The sequence below is a fragment of the Lynx canadensis genome, chromosome B4 (genome assembly GCF_007474595.2).
Source record: "Lynx canadensis isolate LIC74 chromosome B4, mLynCan4.pri.v2, whole genome shotgun sequence".
Taxonomy (NCBI): domain Eukaryota; kingdom Metazoa; phylum Chordata; class Mammalia; order Carnivora; family Felidae; genus Lynx; species Lynx canadensis.
This window is the reverse complement of record NC_044309.1, coordinates 117,394,761-117,413,430: the sequence shown is the minus strand read 5'-3', so window position 1 is coordinate 117,413,430 and position 18,670 is coordinate 117,394,761. Positions and strand designations below refer to the sequence as shown.

The window sequence follows — 18,670 nt, the reverse complement described above, 5'->3', positions numbered from 1 at the left end:
CCAATGCTCAATTTGACAAAGCCATTCTGTTCTAGGAGAGCTTGGGGAGACTCAGGCAGGCCCCTCAGTACCATAGGGACAGAAGCTATAGAAGCTACCTTCACATAGCGGTCATTAGCTGATGGTCCTGAGCTCAACGTCAGTAAAGGGCAGGGATACATCATTAGGACTCTTATGACCAAATCCACCTGGTAACCTAGCCAGGGGTGAGGCTTAAAAAAGGCAGCAATACCAAGGAATCTCCCACAGAGAGATGGAGAAAGCAAGTGACTAGTTGAAAAAAATCTAAGTCCTTGATTGCTCCCCTTGGATCCACTATTATTTTACCTAAAGATGTTTCAGTACCTATCTCCTCTTCAAGTGTTATTGTATTATTTTGAGCTTAGGTTAAGCATAGTACTTTTAAACACATTTATATTTAGTTGCAAGCACCATAAGAAGCAGTTACCACCCAAGTAGAATTAAGATTTTTAATAGAAGGTTAAAAAAAACAAAACCAAAAACACTTACCCCTTCACCAAGTTCTAAAAGTGGAACAGGTTTACATTTGCAACTTGAAACAACAATTTTGTCGCCACTGGAAGAGGCTGTCACTAGAAAGTTATCTAAATGAAGAGTTATGGAGCATCAAACAATCCGTGAGCATCTCTATCACTAGACTATTACTGCAATAATTATTATGATAAAAGCAAGTGCACTAACCTAAGACAAGCAAGTGAATATAGCTTACACACCAGCTTTCAAAAATGGCTCAGGTTACTAATTACTACGACTAATTCTCTTTACTACTACCGCAGGGAAGAGCCATCCTCTCTGGCTTTGCTATTACTTGAAAGCTATTTTACCCAAGTGAAATACTACTCCATTTTCAAAGAACAGGCCAGAAGGTCTAATTTTATCCTTCAAGAATGAGATCATGATAAAAGCAACATCAGCAAATATCAATCAGCCTTTTCATCTATACACACCATTCAAGATAGTTATTTATTATTAACACAGTGCTTGGTACCAATTTAGTCTAGGAAGTAAACATCCACATTAGTCTCCTATTCGTCCACTAAAAATATAAAGCCTGATATATTCTTAGAACTGGAATTTTTATGATAGAATGTTTCAATCTTAAATATATTAACAATAAATATAACAGTAAGTACAGAAAATATAAATAAATGTGGTTAAATAGCAACTATTTATGCCATGGAAGAGTTAAATTTTTAAATAACTAAACAATGTAAAATTAAATTTTAAATAAATTTAACTTAATTTAAAATTATATTACCGTATTTTACAGAAATTATAAGCAGAACAATCAGTAAACACAAAACAATGTAAATTAAGTATTTTTAAATTAAAATGATTAAATGCGATATACTCAAGAACAAGAGTCTAATTTTGAGAGTCATAACAAGTTAAAATATCAGAAGTTTAAATCTATGCTTTTTAACAAGCAAGTCTTACCTGCCTTATTTTTGGATGGTTTGCACAACATTCATATATTTCATGAATAGACCATGGATTATGATTTTATTATGATACATGATTCAAAAAAAATATCATTCCTACCTAAATATTACAGCACTGAGAAAAACAAATCATTTCCCTTTCCTTGGCTTCATCCTCTACTTACTGCTACTTTTTCTCCTTAGAATACAGAAAAGGACTGAACAAAGATAATACGAAAAGGTAACATACTTACTCCTTTAATTTCTCTTGTAGCTTTTGAAGTCATGAGAAAGTGAGGGACATTACCTAAGAGGGCCGAAAAACTAATTTCCCTGGCACCTCACCCTTAATCCTGTTCTTGGAATCCATGCTAAGTGGACCCCAAGTAGCTGAGCCTGGGAAGTACCTGTTCTTTAGTCACTAACCTCCAGGGACAAGATCAAAGCCTCATTAGAAGTAAGACTATATACAAAAGTTTCCTGTACATATCTACTTGTACAAGAAAACTATATAGAAATAAGACCAGGTTCCAAAAATCATCCCACACTACCTCACGATCACATCAGTTTTGTTGAGAACATTAAGTGGTTTATCAGATGCTAACTAATAAAATTCCTTGGACCCTGATGAATATGGATGCAAAAATTCTCAATAAGATACTAGCAAATCGAATTCAACAGCATATAAAAAGAATTATTCACCATGATCAAGTGGGATTCATTCCTGGGATGCAGGGCTGGTTCAACATTCACAAATCAATCAACGTGATACATCACATTAACAAAAAAAAAGAGAAGAACCATATGATCCTGTCAATCGATGCAGAAAAGGCCTTTGACAAAATCCAGCACCCTTTCTTAATAAAAACCCTTGAGAAAGTCGGGATAGAAGGAACATACTTAAAGATCATAAAAGCCATTTATGAAAAGCCCACAGCTAACATCATCCTCAACGGGGAAAAACTGAGAGCTTTTTCCCTGAGATCAGGAACACGACAGGGATGCCCACTCTCACCGTTGTTGTTTAACATAGTGCTGGAAGTTCTAGCATCAGCAATCAGACAACAAAAGGAAATCAAAGGCATCAAAATTGGCAAAGATGAAGTCAAGCTTTCGCTTTTTGCAGATGACATGATATTATACATGGAAAATCCGATAGACTCCACCAAAAGTCTGCTAGAACTGATACATGAATTCAGCAAAGTTGCAGGATACAAAATCAATGTACAGAAATCAGTTGCATTCTTATACACTAACAACGAAGCAACAGAAAGACAAATAAAGAAACTGATCCCATTCACAATTGCACCAAGAAGCATAAAATACCTAGGAATAAATCTAACCAAAGATGTAAAGGATCTGTATGCTGAAAACTATAGAAAGCTTATGAAGGTAATTGAAGAAGATTTAAAGAAATGGAAAGACATTCCCTGCTCATGGATTGGAAAAATAAATATTGTCAAAATGTCAATACTACCCAAAGCTATCTACACATTCAATGCAATCCCAATCAAAATTGCACCAGCATTCTTCTCGAAACTAGAACAAGCAATCCTAAAATTCATATGGAACCACAAAAGGCCCCGAATAGCCAAAGGAATTTTGAAGAAGAAGACCAAAGCAGGAGGCATCACAATCCCAGACTTTAGCCTCTACTACAAAGCTGTCATCATCAAGACAGCATGGTATTGGCACAAAAACAGACACATAGACCAATGGAATAGAATAGAAACCCCAGAACTAGACCCACAAACGTATGGCCAACTCATCTTTGACAAAGCAGGAAAGAACATCCAATGGAAAAAAGACAGCCTCTTTAACAAATGGTGCTGGGAGAACTGGACAGCAACATGCAGAAGGTTGAAACTAGACCACTTTCTCACACCATTTACAAAAATAAACTCAAAATGGATAAAGGACCTAAATGTGAGTCAGGAAACCATCAAAACCTTAGAGGAGAAAGCAGGAAAAGACCTCTCTGACCTCAGCCGTAGCAATCTCTTACTCGACACATCCCCAAAGGCAAGGGAATTAAAAGCAAAAGTGAATTACTGGGACCTTATGAAGATAAAAAGCTTCTGCACAGCAAAGGAAACAACCAACAAAACTAAAAGGCAACCAACGGAATGGGAAAAGATATTTGCAAATGACATATCGGACAAAGGGCTAGTATCTAAAATCTATAAAGAGCTCACCAAACTCCACACCCGAAAAACAAATAACCCAGTGAAGAAATGGGCAGAAAACATGAATAGACACTTCTCTAAAGAAGACATCCAGATGGCCAACAGGCACATGAAAAGATGTTCAGCGTCGCTCCTTATCAGGGAAATACAAATTAAAACCACACTCAGGTATCACCTCACGCCAGTCAGAGTGGCCAAAATGAACAAATCAGGAGACTATAGATGCTGGAGAGGATGTGGAGAAACGGGAACCCTCTTGCACTGTTGGTGGGAATGCAAATTGGTGCAGCCGCTCTGGAAAGCAGTGTGGAGGTTCCTCAGAAAATTAAAAATAGACCTACCCTATGACCCAGCAATAGCACTGCTAGGAATTTACCCAAGGGATACAGGAGTACTGATGCATAGGGGCACTTGTACCCCAATGTTCATAGCAGCACTCTCAACAATAGCCAAATTATGGAAAGAGCCTAAATGTCCATCAACTGATGAATGGATAAAGAAATTGTGGTTTATATACACAATGGAATACTACGTGGCAATGAGAAAAAATGAAATATGGCCTTTTGTAGCAACGTGGATGGAACTGGAGAGTGTGATGCTAAGTGAAATAAGCCATACAGAGAAAGACAGATACCATATGGTTTCACTCTTATGTGGATCCTGAGAAACTTAACAGGAACCCATGGGGAAGGGGAAGGGGAAAAAAAAAAAAAAAAAAAAAAAAAGGACGTTAGAGTGGGAGAGAGCCAAAGCATAAGAGACTGTTAAAAACTGAGAACAAACTGAGGGTTGATGGGGGGTGGGAGGGAGGGGAGGGTGGGTGATGGGTATTGAGGAGGGCACCTTTTGGGATGAGCACTGGGTGTTGAATGGAAACCAATTTGTCAATAAATTTCATATATATAAAAAATAAATAAATAAAATAAAATAAAATAAAATAAAATAAAATAAAATAAAATAAAATAAAATAAAATTCCTTGGAATAAAAATAAACCCAAGATATTAAAATTTATCAAGAATTGCTACTTTTCTCTTAAACGGTAAATAATAGGGAAATTAAGCTCCACACACAATAAAAACCTAATAATAGATGCAGCCTCACATATTTGTCACTCTCTTTAAAACATTCCTTCCTGCCCCCCCCCATCCCCCACCAATTACACATCTGGAGAGTCCTTCAAAAATGTACTCCCTTGGCCATGAGTTTGATTAATAGAGCACCAAAGTAATTTATGTTCCTACTTTAATACAAAATCAAGGAATGATAAAGAGGTAAATTTAATTTAATAAAAAAAATTCATCATTTTTTGTTACATATTTGCAAGAATAATTCGGTTGGGCATGAAAACTTGTTTTTGTTCATAAATCAGTCATATTTTAAAGTTCTGATATTTTTACTTTTATCAGGAAACAGAATATTAATACTTTGGTATTGATAAGATCAGACACACATTAAAACTTTATTCATTAAGAAACAGTCTATATGTAAGAGCTACACAAAAGAATGATAATTTCTAGCATACCAAGTTTACAGAACATGTTCATAGCACTTTGTTTAGAGCAGTGGTTCTACTGAGGGCTACCGGAATCTGGTGGGTAAAGGCCAGGAAGGCTTCTAAACATCCTACAATGCACACAACAGCCCCCCAAACAGAGAATTATCTAGCCCCCAATGTCAAAAGTGCAAGGTTGAAATATTCTGATTTCTAAACTTCATTTCCTCATGCATTTTATCCACATTTAGGAGCTTACTAAGACAAGGAGAGAGAAAATCAGAAACATAGAAAAACTGAGGAAAATTCAATGTAGACAATTTCTCTGAGAAATCAGGCTATTTTCAACATAGACAAGAAGAGAAATATAAGAGCATATCAGTAAGATGAGGATGTTGGAGAATTTTAATTTTTATTTTAAATTTAATTGTGCTTCTGTCTTTGTCTTTAATTTGCAGACTAGATCCATAAATATCCAAATGTAGATGCAAAAACTCATTCCAAACCTTTCAGAAGTTTTCCCACCATTACCTACCTTAGTCCATCTGGGTTCAATAACAAACTGTTGATAAGAAAACTAATTCTATGGTCTGGATCTAGTAGCATATATATGTATATACATTCATATGATGATATACTGTTAAACTACTATTTCGCTGTATCTATCTAGCTTTCATAGCTATGCAAAATATATTATTGGTCACATGCAAAAGGTTTCACTGATACTGGTTTTTTAGCCTAACAATAAGTGTTCTGTTTTTTTTTTTAAAGGATACTATTGCTGCTCCAACACACTGAGCTGATTCCATGTGGTGATGTGTGTGGGTTGAATTTGTCCACCAATGTCATAGATGGAGCATCCCATATTTTAACATCATCTCCAGATGAAGCAAATCTGAGGTTCTCCTGCATGACTGCACCTACAAAAATAGTTTTAAAACACTATACTTAAAAAACAGTTAAGGAATGAGCACTGGGTGTTGTATGGAAACCAATTTGTCAATAAATTTCATATATAAAAAAAAAAAAAAAAAAAAAAAAAAAAAAGTTAAGGATAGGTCCAAAAAAAAAAGTTAAAATGAAGGATCTACTCTAAACCCAGTGGCTCCACTGTCCACTTTTGTTCCAGAGTGGGTGCTCACCACCAAGTAGCTGGAACGATACTTCTAAAATCATATTCTCTCGGTTGACCCTTCCAATGGTTCTCCACAGCAATTATGATATCCAACCTTCTTGACATGCCTTATAGGACCTGGCCCTGGTGTAACACCCCTATCTCTCTTCCCCAGGGCTACCAAATTCCCTGGCCTTCTTTCTTGCCTCAGTCCTTCCATTTGCTGCCCCCTCCCCCTGGAACGCTCTTTCCCCAGATTTCCCAGGGCCATCTCCTTCACCTCACTCCAGTCTCAGCTCAAATGTCTCCTCAGAAAGGCCTTCCTGGCCACCATGGCTGAAGCAGCCCCATACCAGTTGCCCATTATACAGTTTCATGTTTTTCATGACATTTTCTATTTGCAACTCTTGTTCTCACAATAATGTTGGTGTCTCCTGACTTGAACAAAGATCCTGAAAATGGATTTTGTCTTGTTTACTATCAGTCTTGAAATGTTCCTGGCACACCATGTGTACTCAATAAATAACTGCTGGATAGAACTTCCTAAACTGAGGTGCCTGGGTGGCTCAATCGGTTAAGCACCCTACTCTTGATTTCGGCTCAGGTCATAATCTCATAGTCTTGACACTGTATCCCAAGGTGGGCTCTGTGCTGGGCATGGAACCTGCTTAAGACTGTCTCATTCCAGGGGCGCCTGGGTGGCTCAGTTGGTTAAGCATCAGACTTCGGCTCAGGTCATGATCTTGCAGTTTGTGACTCTGAGTCCCGCATCGGGCTCTGTGCTGACAGCTCAGAGCCTGGAGCCTGCTTGGATCCTGTGTCTCCCTCTCTCTGCACCTCCTCCACTCACACTCTGTCTCTCTCAAAAATAAATAAACATTAGAAAACATTTAAGTCTGTTTAAAGACTAAGTTTATCAAAGATTCTCCCGCTCCCTTTTGCCCCTCCCCTGTGCATACATGTGTACACTTTTTCTCTCTTTCTCAAAAAAAAAAAAAAACCCTCCCTAAATCTTTTTAAAATGTGTAATAAAATGTAGCATTCCCACCATTTCAAAATCCAGAGACTTCAGTTTTTCCAAATAACTCCAGAATTAGCAAATACAGCCAAAAGAGATGCCTGTCACTAAGTCCCTAAACCAATACTTGGTCTACAATGCCCCCACTCATATTATTTATTCACAGTTTGTAATTCAAACACATAATTCTGACAAAGGGATCTCACAAACCAAGGCAGTCTAAAAGACAAAAGGCAAGGGAGCTGCTTTAGGCAGATACTTTAAGAGCAAGTAGTAATGCATAATGAGTCAGAAAAAAATCCTCAAAAATACATGGAAGAACAGGGAAAGGAAGGGGGCCTAGAGATATACCCTCTACACCTTCCTGGTGTGGACGGTGTAAGAGTACAGCACTGTATTAGTGATATCACAGACAGGCTCCCAAGTCACCAACAAAGCATCCCATCTATGTCCAGTATACCCTATTTCAAAGGCTAAGTTAAAGGCATAATAAATTACAGGGCCCTTTGATTCTCAAGAGAAAAAAAAAAATGTGTTTATAAAAAGACTAAAACTTTAGTTAACTAGAAAAGTCACTTATGCGGTTCATTATGCTTCATTCATCGGATAAATACAGCGTTACTAAAATTAAAATCCTTTAGTCATCTGTTGAAACGTAGACATGCAGTGTTTGGATTTGGCACCTTGACATGTGTTTACGTGTTGGTTCCCTACTCAAGGTACAATTAAGTGCTGGAAAGGCAATCTCTTAAACCCAGCAAACACAACTGGAAAATGCCTTTCCTATAAGCTTCCACTGTTCCTGTTGAGCAGTGTGATGATGTAGTGTGGAAAGATCACTCAAGCCAGGGTTCAGAAAAAGTGGGTTCAAAGGATCTGTCCCAAAGCTACGTGACAATGACTCTGGCAGAGTCACTTAATGTCTGTTTCCTTCTCTTCAAGTGCAGCGGGGAAGGGGACCATCTGCCCACCCACCTCAAGTCTGCTGAGAACTGAGCACTTTTAAGGGAGAGGCATTACATCAGCCTCCCAAACAGGGTCCCATCAAAGCGAGCTGTCCAGACACAAGGCGGTAATTTAGGGAGAGCGGCTACATGGAAAAAAAAAAATCCACTACAACAAATAAAAGTTCTTCAACTTTCATTCACCCAAAGTGCATTCTACTTGCAGGAGAACTTGCTCAACTGGGGTTACCTTATAAAATGCATTCGAGTCGTACTGGAGAGGTTTACAAAAGCGGGGAGACGGCCGGTGGAGAAGCGGCAAACTTTTCGGGGGCAACACACCCCTCAGAGCCGCCACCAACCTACCCCAACAGACCGGGTCACCTCTCGGGTCGAGCCGGAGACGGTCGCAGACGGAGGTGCGCGACCCCGGCCCGCGGCTCCCAGGCACTTCCGCGCCAAACCCGCTGCCGCGCCCCTGCCCGACAACTGTCCGAAGCACCGGACCGGCCCGGGCGCGCGCAGCCCGGGGACCTCCGACCCGCCCCCGGGGTGGCAGGAGGGCGGGCGGGGTTCGGGAGTGTGCAGGGACGCGGCGGGGAGCCACCCGCTGACCCCGGGCCCTACGGAACCTCACCTCTCAGCCGCGGTACACCGGGGGCCACGGCGCGGCCCGCTCCGGCGCTGGGCTTCCGGCTCCCGCCCGGACTGTTAAACTTCGGCGACCGGAAGTCCCGCCCTCAACTGGCGTCATGAGGAGAGGCGCTGCCAGAAGGGGTGGCTAGGGTTGGCGGGGCAGGGCATGGGGCGGTGCTGGGCCGCCACTCCGGGTAGCTACCCCCAGGGGCAGGGCGGGAGCTGCGGGTGCGGGCGGCTCCCTCCACACCCCAGCAACGTTGGCGCTCTGCACCTTTGTGGTTCGTTTGTTCGCTGACTGCCCGCTGTGTGCCAGGCACTAGGCTAGACTCGGTGCGCGGTGATGAGTTTAGCCTGCAAGTCATGGGTACAGTGAACACTTCTTCCTGGCCGCGTGGAGCTTACAGTTCGCCGTAGGAGGCGGGCCTTAATACATAATTACATACTTAAAAGAAAAGTGAAACTGTGACAGTTTCTTCAGAGGAAAGCTAGCAGATGAGCGAAAGATGTACTAAAGGGAAATGAACATGGATATGGGTTTTGGAAAGGCTTCCTTGAAGAGGAACCCATGAAGAGCAGATAATACCCCATGCAATTTACAAACCAGAAGGCATGCTCAGAAAAGCTAAGAAATAACCAAAAGTGTTAAGTGTCTGAGCTATCAGACTTCAAAACCCATGATCTTTCTTCCTAACCATTGATCTTGCTTCTTAATCGTGCTGCAGGGTCATGAAATCAAACACCATCTTGTTGGGAATTCTTTTGAAAGAGATGTTTCTCAGCATGGAAAAAAGCGGGTCTGAACTGAGTTTTCAATACCAAAGCTTTTTTTTTTAGCTCTGCTGACAATTTTTCTTAGAATACTTATAATACGTATAGGGCATTTCTTCTGCAAACAGTATTATTATACCCTCATCGCAAGTGTGCGATAGAACTAGGAGTGGGTTTCTGAACTAGGTACATAAGCCCCAGTTGTTTGTACCCATGTTGCAAATAACTTGGAAACTCTGAGTGCAATTTTTCGGAGCAGAAATTGAAGTCCTAACCAAGATGTAAAGATTGATGGTGAGCCTCAAACGGAGAAAGATAGCAAGCAGCAGCTGCCTTCACTGTATAGTTTACACTTCTTGAGTTTATTAAATCCAATTTTGGCATGTATAGTCAAATGCCAAATGGCAAAGTTTTGGCATTTTCCTGCCAAAAAGTTGGAAAATGAGAAAATAGAGTAATGGACTAGGGACAGGGAGAATTGAGGCAAATTCTCAAATGAAGAGCCAAATGTTAACCTCCACTGCCCCTCCTTGCTGGTGCCACAGCCTCATCAAAACATACATGTTCTTGAGATGGTTCTGTCACTCTTATGTCCTACCCTTGTGTCTACATGCCTAGTTACCTCAGGTCTGTAAAGTTTAAGCAATAGAAGCCAAATGTTAAAAACCTCCCTAATATATGAATTATATAAACATATGTACCTTTCCAAAAGTAGATATCATGAAATATTTCTAGATATGACAAGGGATATTTCTAGACACAAAGAGATACGTCATAACAATAAAAGTGTCAAGAAAACCAGAATCTATATGCATCAAAAATATGTGAGACTAATTACAGAAACTCAAAGTATATGAAGAATAAATGTCACAGCTAAAAAGGGAAAACAGGCATATCCAGAATCATTGTTGGAGATTTTGACAGAATTCTTTCAGTAATTGATAGAATATCCAAATAAGAAAAACAATAAGTAAAGATGTGGAAGATCTGAATGCTATTAACTATTTCTTCTATATTGCAAAAAGAAAGAAAGAAGAAAAGAAAGAAAGGGAAAGAGAAGAAAGAGAAAGTTTCGAAGTCAATAATCTATGCATTCTCTCTAGGAACCTAGAAAAAGAAGAGCAAATTACACAAAGTAAAGATTAGAATGGTAAACAATGAAATTGAAAATGAACAGTAGAAAAATTCAATGAAATCAGAAATCAGAAGAAAGAGAAAACATAAATTACCAATCTGGGAGTTGAAAGAGAGGCCACCAATACAGAAACAAAAGATAGTTCAAAGGATAGTAAGGGAATAATATGAACAAGTTTATAATAATAAATAAATTTGATAACTTTAAACAAAGTGGACAACTATCTTGAAGACAAATATTAAAACAGACACAAGAAGAAATAATATGATTAGTCCTATATGTACTACAGAATTTGCATTCATAATTAAGGAAACACTTCCACAAGGAAAATCCCAGGATCAAATGGCTTCATTGTTGAATTCTATCAAACACATAAGGTAGAAATAATACCAATCTAAATCAAACTTTTTCTGAAAACAGAAGAAGAGGGAATATTTCCTAAACTTGTTTTTTAAGGATAGTATTACTCTGATACTAAAACTTAAGACGTTATAAGAAATAACTATAGACTCATATCCCTCATATATACAACAATTATACATGTATGCAAATTAAATATTTTTGCAAATCAATTCCAGTAACATTTAGAAAGGATTATACATCATGACCAAGTGATGTTTATTCCAGAAATGCAAAGTTAGTTTAACATCCACAAATCAGTTAATATAATTCACCATATTAACAAAATAAAGAATACCCATATAATCATGTCAATAGGTGAAGCAAAAGCATTTGAAAAAAATCAGCTTTTATTCATGATTAACAACAAGTCTCAGCAAACTAGGAAAATAAAAGGAAAGGAAACAACTCAACCGGGTCAAGAACATCTATGAAGAACCAATAGATAGCATCATACTTAATGGTTAAAGACTGAATATCTTTCTCCTAAGATCAGGAACAAGGCAAGGATGTCCAGTCTCACAACTACTATTCAAATTCTTCTGGAGGCCCTAGCTTATGCAACAAGAAAAAGAAAAGAAAATCTGGATGTCTTCTTTGGAGAAGTGTCTATTCATGTCTTTTGCCCATTTCTTCACTGGATTATTTCTTTTTTGGGTGTTGAGTTCTTTACAGATTTTGGATACTAACCGTTTATCTGATATATGTATTATATGACATGTATTATTACTTCCTGTCTTCTGCTGGTTTTGGGTTTTATTTGCTGTTCTTTTTCCAGCTCCTTAAGGCGTAAGTTTAGGTTGTGTATCTAATATCTTTCTTCCTCTTTAGAAGGCCTGGATTGCTATGTACTTTCCTTTTATGACCACCTTTGCTGTGTCCCAGAGGTTTGGGGTTGTGGTGTTATCATTTTCATTGACTTCCATATACTTTTTAATTTCCTTTTTAACTCCTTGGTTAGCCCATTCATTCTTTAGTAGGATGTTCTTCAGTCTCCAAGTATTTGTTACCTTTCCAAATTTTTTCTTGTGGTTGATTTCAAGTTTCATAGCGTTGTGGTCTGAAAATATGCACGTCTGTATCTTTTTGTATTTACTAAGGGCTGATTTGTGTCCCAGTATATGGTCTATTCTGGAGAACATTCCATGTACACTGGAGAAGAATGTATATTCTGCTCCTTTAGGATTAAATGTTCTGAATATATCTGTTAAGTCCATCTGGACCAGTGTGTCATTCAAAGCCATTGTTTACTTGTTGATTTTTCGCTTAGATGATCTGTCCATTGCTGTGAGTGGGGTGTTGAAGTTTCCTACTATTATAGTATTACTATTGATGAGTTTCTTTACGGTTGTGATTAATTGATTTATATATTTGGGTGCTGCCACATTTGGCACATAAATGTTTACAGTTGTTAGGTTTTCTTGGTGGATAGACACTTATCCAAAGAAGACATCCAGATGGCCAACCGACACATGAAAAAATGCTCAATGTCACTCATCATCAGGGAAATACAAATCAAAACCACAATGAGATACCACCTTACACCTGTCAGAATGGCTAACATTAACAAGTCAGGCAACAGCAGATGTTGGCAAGGATGTGGAGAAAGAGGATCTCTTTGCATTGTTGGTGGGAATGCAAGCTGGTGCAGCCACTCTGGAAAACAGTATGGAGGTTCCTAAAAAACCTAAAAATAGAACAACCCTGCAACCCAGCAATTGCACTACTAGGCATTTATCCAAGGGATACAGGTGTGCTGTTTCGAAGGGACACATGCACCCCCCCGATGTATATAGCAGCACTATCAATAATAGTCAAAGTATGGAAAGAGCCCAAATGTCCATGGATGGATGAACGGATAAAGAAGATGTGGTTTATATATACAGTGGAATATTACTCGGCAATCAATATTTCTTGTCATTTGCAACTATGTGGATGGAACTGGAGTGTATCATGCTAAGCGAAATTAGTCAGAGAAAGACAAATATCATATGACTTCACTCATATGAGGACTTTAAGAGACAAAACAGTTAAACATAAGGGAAGAGAAACAAAAATAATATAAAAACAGGGAGGGGGACAAAACAGAAGAGACTCATAAATATGGAGAACAAACTGAGGGTTACTGGAGGGGTTGTGGGAGGGGGGATGGGCTAAATGGGTAAGGGACACTAAGGAATCTACTCCTGAAACCATTTTTGCACTATATGCTAACTAATTTGGATGTAAATTTTAAAAAATAAAAAATAAAATTTAAAAAAAAAGAAAAGAGAAAAGAAAAGAAATAAAGAAAAGCATACAGAATGGACAGGAAGAAGCAAACTCTATTTACAGACAACATGATTGTGTACTAGAAAATCACAAGAAATACATAAAAAATCTCCTAGAACCAATAAGTAAATTTAGCAAGGCCTGTGTAAAATCAATATACAAAAATACAGTAGCATTTCTAAATGCTAGCAATAAACAATTGGGCAATGAAATAAGAAGTATAATTCCATTTCCAATGGCATGGCATCCAAAATCATAAATACTTAAATTTAATTTAATAAAACACTAAATTAATAAAATACATTCAATAACTACATATTAAAAACTATAAAACATTACTGAGAGAAGTTAAAGACAAAGAGAGAGCCATATGACAATAATGAGGTGGAGAATATTGCTAGAATGTCAATTTTTTAAAAAGATAAATTCAGAGGACCTATACCTGCTATCTAGATTTAACACAAATTAATTCGTAATGACAGAAAGCAGTGTAGCACTTGCCTGGGTAGAGGAAGGGATGGACTATAAAGGAGTCAAAGACGTAATTGGTGGTAATGGAATTGTTCTTTACCTTGATTTTTGACATCTGTCAAAGTTCATACAAGGGTTTATTTTAAATTATGCAATTTACTGTTTGTATATTATACCTCAATAAGTTTTATTTTAAAAAATTTCAGGAACAGGCACCAGGGTGGCTCAGTCCGTTAAGCGTCTGACTTCGGCTCAGGTCATGATCTCACAGTTCCTGGGTTCGAGCCCTTCATTGGGCTCTAGGCTGACAGCTCAGTGCCTGAAGTCTGCTTCAGATTCTGTGTCTCCCTCTTCCTCTGTCCCTCACCCACTCACACTCTGTCTCTCTTTATCTCTCAAAAATAAAAATAAAAATAAACATTAAAATAAATTTTTTTAATAATAAAACAATTTCAGGAACAAAGAGCTCCTGATCCTTAAGAAATAAAGTGATGTCCTTGGCTTATAATAGAAAAAACAAAATTAATTATTTTTTTGAAAGAGATACCAAAATACGTGTCAGATTTCAGAATATTGGCTTGGGATTGATTTTAAACATTACCAAAAATGAAAAGAGAAAAGTTACTACACAAGTTTCAAGGATTTGAATGACTTCCATGTTCTTAATAGTAATACTGGAATTGATAAGACAATGGAAAAATTCCTTTATATATATTTTTAAATATTTATTTTTGAGAGAGAGAGAGTGAGCAGGGGAGGGGCAGAGAGAGAGAGGGAGACAGAGAATGTGCAGCAAGGTCTGCACTGACAGCAGGGAACCCTATGGGGGGCTCGAACTCATGAGATCATGACTTGAGCCAAAGTCGGTTGGTTAACTGACTGAGCCACACAGGCGCCCCATAATTCCATTATATTTTTGAGCAAAAATGATTATTAACCAAAAATATTACCATATTACCACTCAATTATGAGAGAAGAATACAAACATTTTCAGTAATATAACATCTCAACAAATTTACCTCTTGTGCACCCTATAAGGAAGCTACTTGAGGGGGTGCTCCACCAAAACAAGGAGCAAATGGAGAACGAGGAAGCCTGGGCACCCACACTGAGAAAGGTAAGGGATCCCCACAATGCCACTGAAGGAAAATTCCAGAATAACAGCTATGCACTGGGCTTAAAGAGCCATCAGCCCAGACAGCAGGTCAAAAGTCTCCAGGAGTGCTATTGTCAAAAATAAACACACACACACACATACACACACAAACAGACACACTCATATCTGACATGCTTAATTGTGTTAAGAAGAGATTTACAGAACTGGGAGAGAGGAGGTAAAGGGCTTAATTCATGACTGAATACATAAAAAACTAGAAGACCAACCAATGAGCCAAACAATAAGAGAAAACTAACACTAGGGAAACAAAACGTTGGGCAAGAAAGAAAAAAATGGAAATAGCAACCATAATATGCCATATAACTCTGTGACGAGTATGATTAATGCAATTGTACAAAGTGAACATGGAATGTTAATTTAACCAAAATCATGACACAGCTATCTTGAGTTGATAGGGAGACGGGAAGTATGCATTTGTGTGTAGTTAGGTCCCGTGAGAACTGGTTCCTTGTGTTCCATGGTGGAAAGTTAACAGGTCAATCTTAAACTGAAAAAAAAAAATCACGAATTAGCTTATTAGTCAGAGAGATGGAGATGAAAACCAAAAGACATAGCAAAGAAGTTGAAAGTTGCCTTAGGGACAGTGATAAGTGGGTGATTGATGATGGATGGGGCAAGGGACTGCTTTTTTGTTTGTTTGTTTTTGCCTTCTGGTTTTATGTTCCTCTTTTCAACTTATTCCAATATGTCTGATTTTCTTAACTAAATTTAAAAAGAAAAAAATTTAAGTGCAATATATTGACCCATATTTTAAGGCATCAAAATTTAGGAAGGGCAGAGCAACTAGACAATATGTTTTTATAAGTGGTTTCCAGGGATATGCCAAAAAGCCATATTGTTTGTTATTATTATACTGTCAATGCACATTTGTGGGTCCTCCAAGTTCCCAGAAAATTGTGCCAGTTAGCTCACACACTAAGATGAACAACATCCCTACCTTGGAGAAGTTCAGATTATACCAAGGTGACAAATACGAGTGATACAAAGTAATATATGCTATAATATATAATATATAATATGTAACATATAATATATAATATATAACATATAACATATCATATATAATATATATTATTATATATATTAGACAGGGGAGTCTTGGTGGAAGAAGGAATTAGTACTGCCTAAAGAGCTAGGATTGGTTTCAGAAGGAAATAAGATGATATATACTCAACAATTGAAGATTTTCAGGTACTGGTAGGTCCTGTTATGTGGAGATCTACATCCCTTCCCTCACCCTCCCTTCCCCACAACTGCCACCACACATTCCTTTGGGACCCTGCTGCCCCACATGGTTCTTCTTCTTCTTCTTCTTCTAAATTTTTTAATGTTTATTTATTAAAAAAAAATTTTTTACGTTTATTTATTCTTGAGAGATAGAGACAGAGCATGAGCAGGAGAGGGGCAGAAAGAGAGGGAGACACAGAATCAGAAGCAGGCTCCAGGCTCTGAGCTGTGAGCACAGAGCCCAATGCGGGGCTCCAACCCACGAACCGCGAGATCATGACCTGAGCCGAAGCCAGACGCTTAACTGACCGAGCCACCCAGGCACCCCAATTTTTTAATGTTTATCTTTGAAAGAGGGAGGACACAGTGTGAGCAGGGGAGGAGCAAAGAGAGAGGGAGACACAGAATCCGAAGCAGGCTCCAGGCTCCCCACAGTGAACACAGAGCCCAACGCGGGGCTCGAACTCAAAACCTAGAGATCATGATCTGAACCAAGTCAGAAGCTTACCCAACTGACCACCCAGGAGCCCTCTGTGTGACTTTTCTTTGCACACTCTTCCCTGGGACTTTCCTGTGGCTCCTCCTGGCACTTTAATCAGGTTTGTACTCAAATCTCCACTCACCACTTCAAAGATGCTTTTCTTTGGACTAACTTATCTAAAATATCCCCACATCTCATCATGCTCTGTCTTCTTACCCAAATTTGTTTTCAAAGCACATACCTACCTGACATTTTACAGTATATACATTAATTTACTTTGGGTTGTTTAGTATCTTTACTGGAATGAACAAGCCACAGGAATAGGAATTTTGACCCCTTTTTTCTCGTTACTGTATTCCCAGTGCTTAGAACATGGCCTGGCATATGATAGACCCTCAGGAGTTGTTTGTTGAATGTGCAAATGGATAAAAAGTGAATATCTCCAGTCTAAATCTCTCACCTGAGTGCAGACCATATCCTCAACTGCCTACTGTCTCTACCAAATCATACAACTGGCTCTCTGCCAAACTATTTTCTCTTCCAATGCTCTTCATAGCATCCCGGACATTTGCTAGTCAATATTGACTTTCCCCTGTTCCTTCCCTCCTTTCCACAAACATCCAAATGGTCATCACTAAACCCAGTTTGTTCTGTTGATGAATAACTCTCAAATCTGTCCAGTTCTCCCCATCCCCGCTGCTATTATCTTGATTTAAAGCATCCTTGACTCTTGCCTGGGTTGTTGAGTTTCCTCCTAATTTGTTTTCCTGGCTCCAGGCTTTTATCTCTCCAACTATCCTCCAAATTCCTACCACATTGCTTTACATAAAATGCAAATCTGATCACATGACTGCCCTGCTTAAAACCGAGGTTCTTAGAATAAAATCCAAACTCTTTTGCATGGCCCCCTAGGCCCTTCACCACTGCCTCGGGCTGACGTCCCCAACTTTTCTCTGGCCACCTGTTCAGCCTTACCTACCAGATATACCCTGTAGCAACTTGTGTAGCCTTTGCCCTCCCTGCTGCCTCTGTTTAGAACGTGCCTTCAGTCTCTCTTCAGTCTGATCAGATGCCAGAGACAACAAAACTGCCCCCCCTGCTGGGGACATAATTGACATATTCTGGACAAGATGAAGAGAGCCTGGACACAAGCAGAGGCAACAGGGATGGAAATAAGGAGTCAGAATCAAGAGACTTTTGTTTTTTAAAAAAAGCTATTTTATGAGCAAATGCAATTGAGCACTGTATGTTTTCTGAAGGATGGGTCTGGTGTTTTAAATTTAGACAAAGGACTGGAAAGCCAGACATACCCCATGAGAAGCAATCAATCAACAAACTTCTTGAAAGTGAGAGGAGGTGATTGAAGTAGACAAAGAGGTTAGCGAGGCACATAGAGTTTTTGATACAGAAATAAAAGAGAGTGTTTTAACTGCCGAAGAATCAAGAGGCTGACAAGGAGAGAGAAGATTTTAGTGTAGAGGATGTAATAACTGGAAAAGTTTGCTTCAGCGCTTACCATGGTAATAAAATTTGCAGACAGCCTACAATTCTATACTGACTGCAAAGTTATACATTACACAAGCTGCCTTCCATTTTGATGACAGAGTTATAAAAGCAAGCAAGCAAGTTTCTGGGATTTACTGGGGGGAAATAACAAACTTCCAGGGCATGTCATAGGATCAGTGTAGCGTCATTTCATTTACAAGTGATTGACATCTCTAGAGCCATAACATGACTTAATGCTTAAGGTATCCCCAACACATGGAAAGATTCTGTTATGACGTCTGTGCTATTAGCCTACGTGTGGGGAAGGGAAAGGAGCCTACTATGTGCAGGACACCACGGTTTGTATGTGTCTGTCACCCACCTTCACTTTGTAATAATGAACCTGCATCATTATCTGTC

At 38.8% G+C, this 18,670-nt stretch overlaps 1 protein-coding gene across 3 annotated transcripts in view; it reads right to left on the bottom strand.

Moving 5' to 3' along the window:
- Positions 1 to 8,932, bottom strand: part of NEDD1 (NEDD1 gamma-tubulin ring complex targeting factor) — a 51,696-nt gene extending 42,764 nt beyond the window's left edge. For 2 of the 3 annotated variants that reach the window (XM_030323454.1, XM_030323455.1), the window contains exons 1-3: positions 8,835 to 8,932; positions 5,898 to 6,041; positions 511 to 605 (exon numbers count right to left, since the gene is read on the bottom strand). In XM_030323454.1, coding sequence (XP_030179314.1) covers positions 511 to 605; positions 5,898 to 6,033 — 231 coding nt within the window. In that variant the 5' untranslated portion in view covers positions 6,034 to 6,041; positions 8,835 to 8,932. The remainder of the gene's footprint in view (positions 1 to 510; positions 606 to 5,897; positions 6,042 to 8,834) is intronic. The other variant, XM_032594028.1, reaches the window with a different exon arrangement.
- Positions 8,933 to 18,670: the final 9,738 nt, after the last annotated feature.